This window comes from Perognathus longimembris, chromosome 7 (assembly GCF_023159225.1).
Source record: "Perognathus longimembris pacificus isolate PPM17 chromosome 7, ASM2315922v1, whole genome shotgun sequence".
Lineage (NCBI taxonomy): Eukaryota > Metazoa > Chordata > Mammalia > Rodentia > Heteromyidae > Perognathus > Perognathus longimembris.
Window position 1 is genome coordinate 13,923,338 of NC_063167.1, and position 14,778 is coordinate 13,938,115.

At 50.9% G+C, this 14,778-nt stretch overlaps 1 protein-coding gene across 5 annotated transcripts in view; it reads right to left on the reverse strand.

The window, feature by feature from the left end:
* Positions 1 to 465: 465 nt before the first annotated feature.
* Positions 466 to 14,778, reverse strand: part of Luzp1 (leucine zipper protein 1) — a 60,322-nt gene continuing 46,009 nt past the window's right edge. For 4 of the 5 annotated variants that reach the window (XM_048350463.1, XM_048350467.1, XM_048350466.1 and 1 more), the window contains 3 exons: positions 11,102 to 11,203; positions 2,595 to 5,742; positions 466 to 1,198 (listed from right to left, as the gene is read on the reverse strand). In XM_048350463.1, coding sequence (XP_048206420.1) covers positions 1,043 to 1,198; positions 2,595 to 5,624 — 3,186 coding nt within the window. In that variant the 5' untranslated portion in view covers positions 5,625 to 5,742; positions 11,102 to 11,203 and the 3' untranslated portion in view covers positions 466 to 1,042. Of the gene's footprint in view, positions 1,199 to 2,594; positions 5,743 to 11,101; positions 11,204 to 12,979; positions 13,395 to 14,778 lie in introns of those variants that run through there. The other variant, XM_048350468.1, reaches the window with a different exon arrangement.

Sequence of the window (14,778 nt, forward strand, 5' to 3'; positions counted from 1 at the left end):
CTAAACTGTACAAATCCGAGGCCCTCAACGGGCAGCTTCTGCCCGTCCTCCAGTGAGGTCAGCCTCAGTCTACCTGCAGACACGAGGGGCCGCGGGGTGGGTAAAGTGCAAGGCCTCCTCCAGGGGAGGACACGGGAGGGGCGGGCCATGCCTTTCTTGGAACTATTGCTTGTGGAGTGGCTCAAGGGAATTCACTTCTTCCTGTTTGCTTTCCTCCTTGCTGGCCACTTCTAGAAGGCAGAGGATGCGGGGTGAGGCCCAGCTTAGTCTAGGGGTTCCCCAGCGTGGGAGCGATGAAGTCTAGCCACAGGAGCGCGCGCAGGCGAGGCCAGCAGCATTACTGACGCCCAGGGAGCCGCAGGGGCGCGCGCACTTCCGGCGCCTTAGGAAGGTGACAGGGCCGGGGGGGAACGATGGTGTTATTCCATTGGGCGTCTGCGTGCTCTGCCCCCCCCCACCCCCAAACCCCGGCCCCAGCACGGGTCACCCAGGGGCGGAGGTTGAGGAGCTTCCACCTAAGGGTGCTCTTGTAAACCCTGGCAGCACGGACCCCTGCTGCTTTCCAAGTCTGAGGAAAGGAAGTTAAAGGGGGAAGGAATGGACGCCCCATATCTGGAGCGGATGGCTGGGAACTGGGAGCGGGTAGCTGAACCCCCGGGGCAAACAAGGAGCAAGTGGATGTGGGGAGGAGACAGAATTGCTGGGCCACCCGGGCTGCTCCATGACGCAGAAGCCACCAGGGAGCAGACCGGGGCCTGGGCGCTTCCACGGTGGAGGGTTTCTACAGCTCCGTGTGGAGCCGGGGGTCCACGCTCCTTGGGGACGGGCGGGGGGACTCGTGCACTGGGGAAGGCTGGGCATGGCGAGTCCGGTTTGTAGTCTCTCATCCTCTCCAGACAAATGGCACAAACGACCTGGGCCACAGCCCAGCTTTCCCCCAGTCTCCCAGCCAGGGCCCTGTGTGGCCGGTGAACTGCTCCCGATCCTTCCCCGGGCAGAAGGCGGGAGAGCTGAGCAGCAGGAGCGAGGGCAGCGCGCAGCCTCAGTTCTCCTCGGCGCAAGGCCTGGCTGGCCGCAGTCGCTCCTCGGGCCGCGGGCGGCCGGGCTCAGGCAGCCCCTGCTTCCCAGGCAGTTCGGGCTGCTCCCGGGAGTTGTGCGCTCGCCTGCAGACACCGAGCGTGCAATCCTCACCTTCCTCCTGTACCGACAGCGAGAGTGAGAGCAGTCAGCAGGCGAGGCAGTCCAGTGGAAGGAAGACACCCCCCAACGCCAGGGGCCCCTCCGCCCTGGCACTGGGAGACCCCAGCCTAACTGCAAATAACAAGTCAGCACCCACGAAATGCTTTGGAAATCAGAGAGGGGCCCAGTGGACAAGAAGGCTTGCGCTGTGTCTCAGGGGTGCGGGATGGTTCCCCTGGGTAGCGGCCAGCAGCCCCCAAGTTCTGTGCGTGCAGTGAGAGTCCCTTCCCGCGTACAGGGCGGGAGAAAACACACTAGAGTGGCCGCTCTTCTTCCCACCTAGCAACACGTGGCTGCCCCTCACCCTTTCTGCCACCCAAAGCTCCCGGAGCCCCAAACCCCATCTTTCTTCCCTACTCTCCTCCTGCAGCGCCTTTTTTATTTTTGGTCATGGGGCCTGAACTCTGGGCCCCGGCACTGTCCCTGAGCTCTTTTGCTCAAGGCTAGCGCTCTACCACTTTGAGCCACGGCGCCACTTCCGGTTTTCTGGTGGTTAATTGGAGAGGAGAGTCTCCAGGACTTTCCTGCCCCTGGCTGGCTTCCAATGGTGATCCTCAGATCGCAGCCTCCTGAGTAGCCAGGATCACAGGCCTGAGCCACTGGCACCCAGCTAGCACTACTTTTTAATGTTCTCTGACTTCTCAAAGCAAACGTAGGGCAAAGAATAAGAACGAAGAAGACAGACTAGCTAGGAAGGTGGGAAGTAGACCGGAACCCCGCATTCAAATCTCAGCTTACTGTAAGGGGTAAGGATTTAACCCTTTCTGTACGTGAAGAATGGGATAACACCTGCACGATGCTGCTGGAGGGCCTGAGCAAGACAGTGCATGGAGCCAAGTGCTAATTTCGTGCCTATGGAGACACACAGGTGTTTCAGGGAACCCCCAGCACCTACCTGCCTTCTCAAAGAAAGGGGGTACGCATCTGAGACACCCCCTCCCCTGATCTCTGCAGACAACGTTCTCACATCTGTCTCTGGATTCCTGTCCTGTGGTGAACCACACCACACCCTGTGACAGGACCGCACCGGGTCGACAGCGGCCGGGCAGGCCCGGGATGCCTGGGTGCTAGCTGACAAAGCAGGAAGGGGGAGGCCTGCTCTCCTCCTCCCCCCACCCCGCAGCAAGAACTTGCTCCTGTCTGGTCTTGGCTTCCCACCCGGGCCCACAGCCCACTCTCGCCTTCATGCAGGAGAGCGTGGACAGGACACGCTGGATGCGGGAGCTGAGCAAGTCCGTGCTCTCTCTACGGAAGCCGCCATGTCTGCCGAGCGCTGCCCGGTGGGCAGTTTCCCCGTCCTAGTCTCCCAAGACCAGTGGAGGGGGACGGGGAGGGCGGGGAGGAGGGAGACTCACCTTGCCTGCCAGGTGGCTCCAGGCCCCGGCCGTGAATGCGTCTCCAGCCCGGTTCCGCCGGGTGAGCACCTCTGACACAGTCAGGCTACTCTGGGTCCTTCTGGAGGAGACCTCGAGGGCATCGCCCGCGTTTCCCACCCTCCGCAAGCCCTGCTCGGACAGGGCGGCCTGGGGCGGCTCCAGTTCGGAGAAGTCTGTGGACGACCTCTGGGTGTAGGCATTGGGAGACTCCATGTTTCTCCCTCGTCGAGGCGAGGCATCTTCTGAGGACTTGGGGTCGTGCTTGCTCTTCCAGGCACTGCGCACGGTCACGTGCCTGGTGTCCGCGGAGCCCCCCTCCGAGGGGGCGCTATGGCTTTTCCACCTGATTGTCTCCGCAGGGGAGCTATGGCTGTTTCTCTCCACCGGATCCGAGGGCTTGATCAGAATGCTGCTCCGAGACACCACCGTTTCTGGCCTTGTCTTTGCGGCGCCATCTCCTGCTCTTTCGGCTTCGGCGAGCTGCAAGGTGAGGTCGTGTTTGTGAAGGGAGAGCTCGAATGGGGAGCTCACGTGGTTGCTGCCGGAGGCCAGGTCTGGGGGCCCCAGCTGGATGTTGCTGGTGGCCGTGTGCCTGTCCCGGTGTGCCTCCCCGGGGCCGGCCCGAGGGCTGCCGTCGGAGGGGTAAATGGTGATGCTGCTGGTCACCGTGTTGGACGCGGACTTGGAGTTGGGTTTCTGTTTCTCCAACACGGCCTCTGCTCCCGATCCTCCCATGATCTTTTTCACGTCCTTATCAATGATAACGGGCTTGATGACCGCTTGGGACCGCAAGGCCTCTCGGGGGCTAAAGGGCCTTTGGCTCTTGCCCCCGGCCCCATTGGTGTCCGGGAATTCCGTGGCATTGGTGGAGGCCCTGACGGGCTTCACAGGTTCATTTTCTGTCCCAGCATTGTGTTCGTTCTCAAAGAGCAGGGCCCTGGCGCCCCCGCGGGCTCTGGCCTTGTCTCGGGAGGTGGGCGTGGGTTTGGGCTCCGGCTCCGGAGTGATGGTCGTATTGACCAGCTTGGCGGTGACCAGAGATGTCGTGTCCAGATCGTCGTCTGAGTCTGGCTTCACTCGGCCGCAGCACTTGACGACGCGACACCGCAGAGCTTCGAGCTCGCCGCTGCCGTCCTCTGCCCCGGCGACCGGCTGCTCGGTGCCGTCCCTGTGCGCGGCCAAGAGGCCCTGCACGACACTCTCCTGGCTCCTGGAGGTGTAAGGGTACTTGGCTAAAATGGGGGCTTTGGCACTGGGGAACCCAGCATCCGCCTCCAGACCATTGGCAGCCTTTTTGCCCTTGGCCAGCCCTTCCGAGGAGGATCTCCGCGAGGAGGCCAGCCCGCCGGCAGTCTTGGCACAGCCGGTGCCTGAGGCCGGGGGCACCTGGCTTCCGCTGCCCAGCGCCGGGGCCCTCTTGCCCAAGTGCTCGCTCGCGGCATCCGGGGCCTTCTCAGCTCTACCGGAAGCGTCACTGGGAACGGATGCATGAGTGGAGTCGCTGAACGTCCGCGTTGCCTTCTCTACTTTCCCCTTCGCTCCGCTTTCAGTCCCTGGCTTGGACGTTCCCTTCCAAGCCTTCCCGTGCTCCTGAGCGGCGGGCGGGTAGCGGCTCAGCACGGGCGGCTGCTCCCGGGCCTTCCTCCCCTCGCCCCGGTCCTCGGGCCTCTTGGTCTCCGAGGTCCCGCTGTCCGCCGCTGCGCTGGAAGCTTTGGCTGCCCTCCTGCTGGCCAGGCTGGGAGAGGAAGCCTGCCTGCTGCTCAAAGAGTAGTTTTCGTTGTTGAGGGCAAAGTCGTTTCGGAGCCTTTCCCGCTTGTGCTGGGGGGACAGCTCGCGAGCCACATGCCGGGGCGCGGGCGCCTCGCCCCGGGGGCCCCTCGGCTTCGTCCTCTCGTGCCGGCCTTTGCTGGCCACGAACGCCTCTTCCCCCTCCACCTCCCCGTTCTCTAACTCCTTCTGCTTCTGGATTTGGAGCTTTATCTCTTCCAGTTGGCTGGCTAAGAGCTTGTTTTTATTTTGTTCACTTAGGAAATTATCCTGAAGGTCATTATTTCTGGCCCTCATTTTCTTCAGCTCTTCCTCCAAAGATTCAAAATGTTTCATTTGGGTCTTGAGTTTCTCGATCTCCTGGTTCAGGTCTTTGACTTTGTTGTCTTCCTGATTGCGGTTCTTCTCGTTTTCCGTTTTGTTTCTCGCTTCGTTCTCCACCTGCTTCAGGTAGTCGAGCGCGCCCTTCCTTCTGGACTCCTTGCCGGCCAGAGCGGCCGCGATGCCGTCCTCGATCCGCAGGTCGTTCCTGTCGAGAAGATGGGAGGCGTTCCGCGTGTACTCGCGGGTCAGCTTCTTATTCTGCTCCAGTTTCTGAGTGAGCTCTTTTATCAACCTCTCGTTTTCTTTCTCTTTTTCACTCAAGTACTTTCTCTCACTTACAAAGTTCAGAGTTAACGATTTCAGTTTTTCTAACTCTGACACCAAGCTCTGCTCAGTTTTAGCCAGGCGGTCCTCGGAAGATTCCAGTTCTTTCACCTTGACTCTGAGCATTTCCAGCTCCGAGGAGATTTTCTTGGTCAGGTTTCTCTCCTCGTTGAGGCTCAGACAAAGCTGGGTGCAGTCATTCTTGCTCCTGCTGAAGGCCTCCTCCAGCTTCTCCAACTCGGCCATTCGTTTCTGCAGCCGCTCAATCTCAGCTTTCAGCTCCCGGGTGAGGTTCTCCTCCTCCTCCAGCTTCTCCTTCATCACATGGCACAGGTCCTCTGCTCTCTTGATCTCCTCATCTTTCCCTTCGATCTTCAGCACGCGCTGGCGCAGGACCTCGATCTCAGCCAGCATGCTGGAGTTGCTGCCTTCCGCCTGGATCACCTTGTCCTGGAGGTCCAGAAGCTCATCCTCCGCTTTCTGGAGGTTTTTGGTGGCTTCTTCCAACTCATCCAGGCGGCGGCTTAGGCTTTGTAACTTAAACCGCAAATGGCGGCTGGAAGCAGAATCCTTGTAGCTCGCAAACTCCGCCATGTCTACTACCAGCCACTGCGGGCTCCAGGGGGAATCCAGGCACACTTGAGGGCTGAGAAACAGTTACCTTTCTCCTAGCATCCACAAGCTTCTTTGACAACTGGAGACCATTATCAGTCTAGAGAGGAAAAGCAGAAGCCATGTCAGTGAGCAAATCTCAAATCTGCACTTCGGCTCTCATCTGTAACCCTTGTGCCAAGAACATAACAAGCTGCTCAAGCTTGTTGACTGAGTGAGCTTAACTAAACCAGCACAAAATCACAGGTCCTTGAGGTCGAGCTGATACCAATATCACACTGGCAAAAAAGGAAAGAGGTGAAAAGAAGTTCCAATTCCCATGGCAGTGGGTAAGTCTTAGCCACCTGCCTCCTGCAGTCTCAAGAGTCATTAACTTTTCCGTAATAAATCCAGCCAACTGAGCTTGTTTTACTTACTTGCAAAATGAGGATGACATGCACCTACTATATTTCTCCCAGCAATGTTCTGAGAGAATGTGGAAAAGCTCTTGAGAGCAAAGCCCTGAAGAATCCTGAGATCAGCCAGGTGCCAATGGCTCACACCTGTCTGTAGTCCTAGCTACTCAGGAGGCTGAGATCTGAGGATCAAGGTTCAAAGCCAGCCCAGGCAGGAAAGACCATGAGACGCTTATCTCCAATTAGCCACCAGAAAACAGGAAGTGGCACTGTGGCTCAAGTGATAGAGTGCTAGCCTGGAGCTGAACAGTGCCCAGGCCCAGAATTCAAACCCCACAACCCCCCCCCCAAAAAAAATCCTTAGATTAGTATATATCAGTATAAGGAAAAAGTTGTAGCTGTGAGCTATTATGACTTTAAAAGTAATACAAACTGGGGCTGGGGATATAGCCTAGTGGCAAGAGTGCCTGCCTTGGATACACAAGGCCCTAGGTTCGATTCCCCAGCACCACATATACAGAAAACGGCCAGAAGCGGCGCTGTGGCTCAAGTGGCAGAGTGCTAGCCTTGAGCAAAAAGGAAGCCAGGGACAGTGCTCAGGCCCTGAGTCCAAGGCCCAGGACTGGCAAAAAAAAAAAAAAAAAAAGTAATACAAACTGCTGGGCAAAAGTGGCTGGTACCTGTTTATAATCATAGCTCCTCAGGAGGCTATGATCTAAGTAAGCAGCCTGGTCAAAGCCAGCGTAGGCAGACAAATCCAATAGACTTTTGTCTCCAATTAACCAGCAAAAGAAAGTCAGAAGGGCTGGGAATATGGCCTAGTAGCAAGAGTGCTTGCCTCGTATACATGAAGCCCTGGGTTCGATTCCCCAGCACCATATATATAGAAAATGGCCAGAAGTGGCGCTGTGGCTCAAGTAGCAGAGTGCTAGCCTTGAGCAAAAAGAAGCCAGGGACAGTGCTCAGGCCCTGAGTTCAAGCCCCAGGACTGGCCACAAAAAAAAAAAAAAAGAAGAAGAAGAAAGAAGTAGAAATGGGGCTCAATGGTACAGCACCATCCATGAATAAGAAAAGTCAGTCAAGAGCACAAGGCCTCATTACCAGCACCAATCAATCAATCAACCAATATCCACCTTGTTATGTAAATGATCAGAAGCAGAGATAGGAGGATTGGGAATCCAAGGCCTATCTGGGGTACATAGCAAGACAAAGGAAAGGGAAAGGGTGAAAAGGAGAATGCCATTGAGACATTAGGAGCACTGACCCACAAGATGATAGCAACAGTAAGGATGGCATGGCAGGATTAAGTTCAAAACTAGGAGAAAGAAGGAAAGGAATACATAAGAGAAAAACAAACACTGAGAGAAGAACTGACTCTAACAATAATCTCTCTGAGAAAGCCTAAAGCAAAATAAACCAACTGAAAGAGGGACCTGAGATACCAAATGCCAATCCTCTCCAACCACAAGGGAATAAGCCATTTGCTGTACTTCAAGCCCAGAACCGCTAGGGGGAGCCCGTGTCCAGTTCTTATTAAATGGGAAGGCTCAGGAATTTAGGCAATGCAAAGGCTCCCCAGTTCCCCTCAGCTCAGCTCTAGCCCTTCCCCCAAGCCCCATCACAGCTTCTCTAGGTTCATTTTCTTTCACTCTTGTCTTTGTTGCTCTTAGCCTCCTGTCTTTTTTCCCCCAGCCTACATGGGTCCTCATTCTCCAAAAATGGAGGTTTGAGGAGCCCTGTTTTTGTTTTCTACTTTGTTTTTTATTTTAGGTGATGGTAGTAGGCTTGAACTCAGGGCTCCATGCTCTCATTTGTTTTTTTTCCCCTCAAGGCTGGTGCTCTACCACTTGTGCCACACCTCCACTTCTAGTTTCTGCCGGTTAATTGGAGACAACAGTCTCAGATTTGTCTGCCTAGATTGGCTTTGAACCAAGATCCTCAGATCTCAGCCCCCTGAATAACTGAATTAGGACAATAAAGACATGAGCTATATCTGTTTACAATGTAACTGTGTGCAGACATACACGCCTATGCGCGGGCACCCATACTGGCTGGAGCTTGAACTTGGGGCCTGGGTGCTGTCTCTTGAGCTGTTTTGCTCAAGGCTAAGGCTAGTGTTCTATCTACCACCTGAGTGCCATAGCTCTACTTCCAGCTTTTGGGTGGTTAATTGGAGATGAGGCTTACAGACCTCCTTGCCCCAAATGGCTTTGAACCGTGATCCTCAGATCTCAGGCTCCTCAGTAGTTATAATTACAGGAGTGAGCTACCAGCACCTGGGATCTGTTTACACATTTTTGCAAGAAGCTTATTTCCATTGTTCCAATTCACCTCAACTGATTGTCACATACAAAATCTTGCCTTTTGCCTAATGGTACAGTAAAAACCTTGCCAATTTATACACAGGGCTTAGAGGGGGCCATAAAAATGAGTAGATAGTGCCAGGGTTCAAAGTCAGCCCATGCAGGAAAGTCTGTGAGACTCATCTCCAATTAACCACCAAAAAGCTGGAAGTAGCTTTTCTTGAGAATCACAAGTTCATGTTCTACAGACACACACATTCAAACCTTAGGGTGAGTAGCCCTCTAGCATTCAGAGATTCTTCAGGTTGGAAAGGATTTTTAGAGGGACCACTGATCCAACTTCACACTGTACAATTACCCAGCAAAAAGCCAGGAGTGCTGGCCTTGAGGGAAAAAACTAAAACCAAGGAACAGCACTCAGGCTCTGAGTTCAAGCCCCAGTACTGGCACACACAAAAAAATGGCAATAACAATAAAAATACAACTTAGAGTGTCCCATCTTCAGAGGCTTTTCTGACCACCTTATATAAAAGCAGCAAGCGCTCAGTGTCCCATCACGCTAACCAAATATCCCGTTATTTCCTTCTTAGCACATATCATCTGGCAGAGATCATTTACACTCACACACACACACACACACACACACACACACACACACACACACACTTAATCTGTTTCTATCCATCAAAATAGAATCCTGGACAGCCAAGGCTTTTTCTATTTTATTTAATCCTGACACTAAGCTCTAAGAAGTGTGGCCAGGCATATAGTAAGTGTTCAGGTTTTTGTCATCAGAACACCAGTCCCAGTGTATAAAATACGTTCTATCTATAAATAGGTTTAACAAGTTTTGCTGATAAAACTATTCCCCTCCCCCAAATTTCATCAACTATATGAAAAGGCACTGGGACGTGAATAACATGATACCAAATAACTGACTTTACCCAATCAGAAATTAATTTTAGGCTGAGTGCTAATGGCTCACACCTATAATCCTTGGCAACTCAGGCGTCTGAGATCTGAGGAGTGTAGTTTGAAGTCAGCCTGGGCAGGAAAGTCCATGAGACTCTATCTCAATTAATCAGCAAAAAGCTGGAAGTGGAGCTATGGCTCAAGTGATAAAAGAGCACCAGCTGTGGGTGAGGGGAGTGGAGCGTGGAGCTAAAGAGTATGAGTCTCTAAGTTAAAGCCCCAGTACCAGCAGCAAAAAAAAAAAGGAAAAAGAAACTAATTTCATAACCTGAGACTGGAAATTACTCCAGGAAGTTTCCCACACCCTCAAGAGTACCTATAGTTTCTAACTACCCCTTTCCGAGGTGGAATGAACAGACTGAAAGGTCTACCTTTCCTCCCAGTATCTAATAACTCAACCCCCTAGATCTCCTTGGCCACTGGCCACATTCGTTCTCATTTCTCTGGTTCCTATACCACTAGTGCTCTCTGATGCCCTGTCAATAAAGTAATGGGCACACAAAAATCCTAGGGCTAACAAAAGGAACTGGCTGATCACTGTGTATCTACGTGTGTACATCTGTGCACACAAAACCTAAGCACTGTCCCCAAGCTTTTTTGCTCGAGACTAGCACTCTACTACTTGAGCCATAGGCCCCCTTCTGGATTTCGGTGCTTAATCAGAGATAAGCCTCATGGACTTCCCTGCCCAGGCTGGCTTCCAACCACAATCCCCAGATATCAGCCTCCTGAGTAGCTAGGATGACAAGCCTGAGCCACCAGAGCCAGGCAAGTTTCTTTTATTACTTGAGAGGTAGAGATTCAGAGGATCAGGTTCAAGGTCCATGAGGGCAATAAGTTAGCAAGATATCACCTCAACCAATAAGAGTGGTGTTGTGGCACACATCTTTAATCCTAGGACACAGGTGGCATAATTGGAGAATCAGCCATGTGCAAAAACCTGAATCCTTATCCATAAAAGGCCTGGAAGTATGGCTCACATGGTAGACCACCTGCCTAACAAGCATACAACCTTGACTCCAAACCCTAGTACCACCCCCGCCAAAAACAAAGGCTTCCCAAAGGTTGTCAGTCACTATCTCAACAAAAAATATACCTTTCTCACAGGAAAATATCATAGTGGTAATGAACCTAGGTGTGAAACCTCGTTTTATCTCTCATACATGTATGAACTTGGAGGAGTTATTTAACCTCTCTAATGTCGCCCCCTCGTGGTTATAATAACAGCCCAGACTTTGTAGGACTGCAGTAAACACTAAGGGCGAGGTAAAGGTATGTCAAAGAGGCCTGTTGTCTGACATACTCTAAATACTCAGTAAGTGGTTTAAGCCCAAGGTCACCAACTTCATATAAAGAATTTTTACCGGGCTGGGGATATGGCCTAGTGGCAAGAGTGCTTGCCTCGTATACATGAAGCCCTGGGTTCGATTCCCCAGCACCACATATACAGAAAATGGCCAGAAGTGGCGCTGTGACTCAAGTGGCAGAGTGCTAGCCTTGAGCAAAAGGAAGCCAGGGACAGTGCTCAGGCCCTGAGTCCAAGGCCCAGGACTGGCCAAAAAAAAAAAAAAAAGAATTTTTACCCATATCAGAACCATATAGGCTGACAAAGGTATGAAGTACTTACCTAGTAGCTTTCTCCTTCCCTTGCAGCACCAGGGTATTATAAATGCTGTAGATACCCTTGCAGCACCAGGGTATTATAAATGCTGTAGATACCCACCAACCCACCAACCCTAGTGTGCAGATGGCGGGGGAGGGGGAGGAGGACAACAGGCAGCAGACTTACCATTTAGGTGGTTGGACGCTCTCTGTCAGTCCTTCAACCTGGTCCCCCAATGTTTGTTGTCTTAGAAACAGTCACTATCTTTCTATAGCAGTTGTCTCTGACCTACACAGAAGACAAAAAGCAATAAACAGACAGGTAAAGTATGAATCACACCAAAGCCTTCCTTCTCATACAATGAAGAGACAAAGTGTGGATCTGACAGAAGCTCCAAGAGATGTCCCCTTCCCTACCAGATGACAGGGTCCCAGAAATTCTTTCCTTAAATTAGGACACATATTCCCCAGTAGTCCAAACACTGATATGGTATCTTGAAGCCAAAAAGCACCTCAGAAACGAACTCGGTAAGTGCTCTTATTTTAAGGAAGAAAACTGAAGCTGAGTCAAACAATCACTCAGGGATACAACTGGAATTCTACTAAAGTTACCACAGTCTAGAAAAATAGGTTTATAGAGAACAGATACACAGAGAGTCAGATCTGGTGCCAGTGACACGCAGCTATAATCCTGACTACTGTGGAGGCTGAGATCTGAAGATCATGGTTCAAAGCCAGCCCAGGCAAGCGAGACTGTGAAACTTATCTTCAATTAGCTAGCAGAAAGGCAGAAGTAGAGCTGTGGCTCAAGTGATAGAGCATGATCCTTAAGTAAAAAGGTTCAGGGACAGTGCCCAGGCTCTGAGTCAAGCCCCAGGACTGGCACCAAAAAAAAAAAACAAACAAACAAACAACATTAATTTTAAATATATATATACATAATATATACGTGCAAATCTGTAAAATATCTACCCAGGTACATAATACATAATGTAAGGGTTTTATAGATGAAGAATCTAAATTTCAGTCTGATGCCAGTGGCTCATACTAGTCAGGAGGCTGAGATCTGAAGATCGCAGTTCAATGTTACCCCAGGCAGAAAAGTCCTTGAGACTCATCTCCAATTAGCCACCAAAAAAGACAAATGTAGAGGTGTGGGTCAAGTAGTAGTAGAGGGCTAGCCTTGAGCAAAAAAGGCAAGGGACATTTCTGTGAAACCCTGAGTGCAAGCCCCAGTACTATTAAAAAAAAAAAAAAACAGGGCTGGGGATATAGCCTAGTGGCAAGAGTGCCTGCCTCGGATACACGAGGCCCTAGGTTTGATTCCCCAGCACCACATATACAGAAAACGGCCAGAAGCGGCGCTGTGGCTCAAGTGGCAGAGTGCTAGCCTTGAGCGGGAAGAAGCCAGGGACAGTGCTCAGGCCCTGAGTCCAAGGCCCAGTACTGGCAAAAAAAAAAAAAAAAAAAAAAAAAAAAAAAAAAACTTAAATTTCAAAAGTCCAAGTGGGGAAGAAAAGACATGGAAGCTTGGAAATTTCAAGCACCCTCCACCCTCACAATCCAGTAATAAACTTTCTCTTAGTTCTTTCTTTTTTTTTCTTTTTTTTTGGCCAGTCCTGGGCCTTGGACTCAGGGCCTGAGCACTGGTCCCTGGCTTCTTCCCGCTCAAGGCTAGCACTCTGCCACTTGAGCCACAGCGCCGCTTCTGGCCGTTTTCTGTATATGTGGTGCTGGGGAATCGAACCTAGGGCCTCATGTATCCGAGGCAGGCACTCTTGCCACTAGGCTATATCCCCAGCCCTTCTCTTAGTTCTTTCAAACAATTATATAACTTTTTTTTTTTTTGGCCAGTCCTGGGGCTTGAACTCAGGGCCTGAGCACTGTACCTGGCTTCTTTTTGCTCAAGGCTAGCTAGCACTCTGCCACTTGAGCCACAGCGCCACTTCCAGCTTTCTCTGTTTATGTGGTACTAAGGAATCAAACCCAAGGCTTCATGCATGCTAGGCAAGCTCTCTACCACTAGGCCACATTCCCAGCCAAGTGGTTTTTCCCAAGATCTTACAGCTTAGTCATCAGCAGTCAGGATGTAAAACAATGTCTGGAAAGGCTCCTTTACAATGCTGACTCTCCTTTTATTGTCTTCTTAGAGATCTAACAAATGGCTATGTAAATCTTGGGCTATGTGAATCTACTACACTTGTATCTGAGGCATGTCATAAAGTTTCTGCTCTGCCAGCTTTTTAAAAAAACAGAGTCTAGTCTATCTCCACTGAAGTCTCTATTGACGTAATGGTGGCAGCTATGCCCCTCCAACAGGCGCAGCACCCACGACCCACCACCAAATCTGCTGACATGTTGCTAAGGCCTTTTTCTTTTCAAAATAGGATGAAATGCAGTGCCAAAAGTCAAACAAGAACTCCAGATGATCTTTTCTTTTTTACTTTGGACAAGAGTCTCACTGGGTTGTTTTCAACACCTTTTTGCCGGGCTGGGAATATGGCCTAGTGGCAAGAGTGCTTGCCTCATATACATGAAGCCCTGGGTTCGATTCCCCAGCAGTGACACTGTGGCTCAAGTGGCAGAGTGCTAGCCTTGAGCAAAAAGAAGCCAGGGACAGTGCTCAGGCCCCCTGAGTCCAATGCCCAGGACTGGCCAAAACAAAAAGACCCTCTTGCCTCAGCCTCCTGAGTGCTGAGATTGAAGGCCTTTGCAACCCTTCCCAGTCCTGAGTTGTTTTCAACTGTCTACATTGTCTCCTTAATTTCTAAGGGTAGGAAGCAAAAAGGAATTCCTTCCCCTTGCTTCTGAAAGCCATTTCTTTCTTGAATCTTCAGTGTACTGGCCTTTGTGGGGGTCAGAAACTAAAGGATAACTGCAGATACTATCAAGCTCTCAGCCCCTTCATAGCACTTCCCACCTATACCACTTCCCTCAGTCATCTCTTCTGGTGCTGCTTGACTGTCACTGTTGGTGGTGAGTGGTGGTGAGTATATGTGTCTAAAAGCAGAGCTGAAAAAACCCTTAGAGATACAGATTCCAACTTCTTGCTTCCCGAGGAAGGAAAGCCCCAGAGAGAACACTTGCCTGCAGCGACTAAGATGTTAATACACAGGCATGGTTGTGTCCTTCTGTTCCCAAAATACTTCCAGAATGAATAAACTGGATAAAATAAAATTAAAAAACTCAACTATCTGAAATGAATAAAAGGCAGATTTGGGAGAGAAGTTTGAAACTGAAAGACAAGACTGGTGTGGGATAACTCCCACACTATTTTGGGAGCTCTGGTCTAAGGAGTCCACTGAAGTTCTAATTAAAAATCAAACCCTAAGGTCAGGTGCTGGCGGCTCATGCCTGTAATCCTAGTTACCCAGGAGGCTGAGATCTGAGGATCAAAGTTCAAAGCCAGCCAGGGAAGGAAAGTCCCTGAGACTCTTATCTCCAATTAAACACCAAAAAACCACAAGTGGAGCTGTGGCTCAAGTGGTAGAGCATTGGCCTTCCCACATCAAAAGAAGTTAGTTAATAGCAGTGATTTCCATGACAGAGGACTACTAAAATACTTATTTGAAAGTGCTTCTGACTCTTCCAGGATAATTTTTTAAATTTAATCCCTGAGATGAGAAGATAGAAATGCTTATCCCTCTATGGTACATGAGCAAAATAATGAAGAGACTTGTAGACCCTTTTGAAAGCTGGAAATAGCATAGGACTCGCAACTTCATTTCTGTACATCAGCCTCTTTTGTACCTTGCTACAGAACTAAGAGTGAAAACAATTCTAAAATTAGAACAAAGGCTGGGATGTAGCTCAGTGGCAAAGCACTTGCCTAGCAAGTACAACATCCTGGGTTCAATCCCTAGG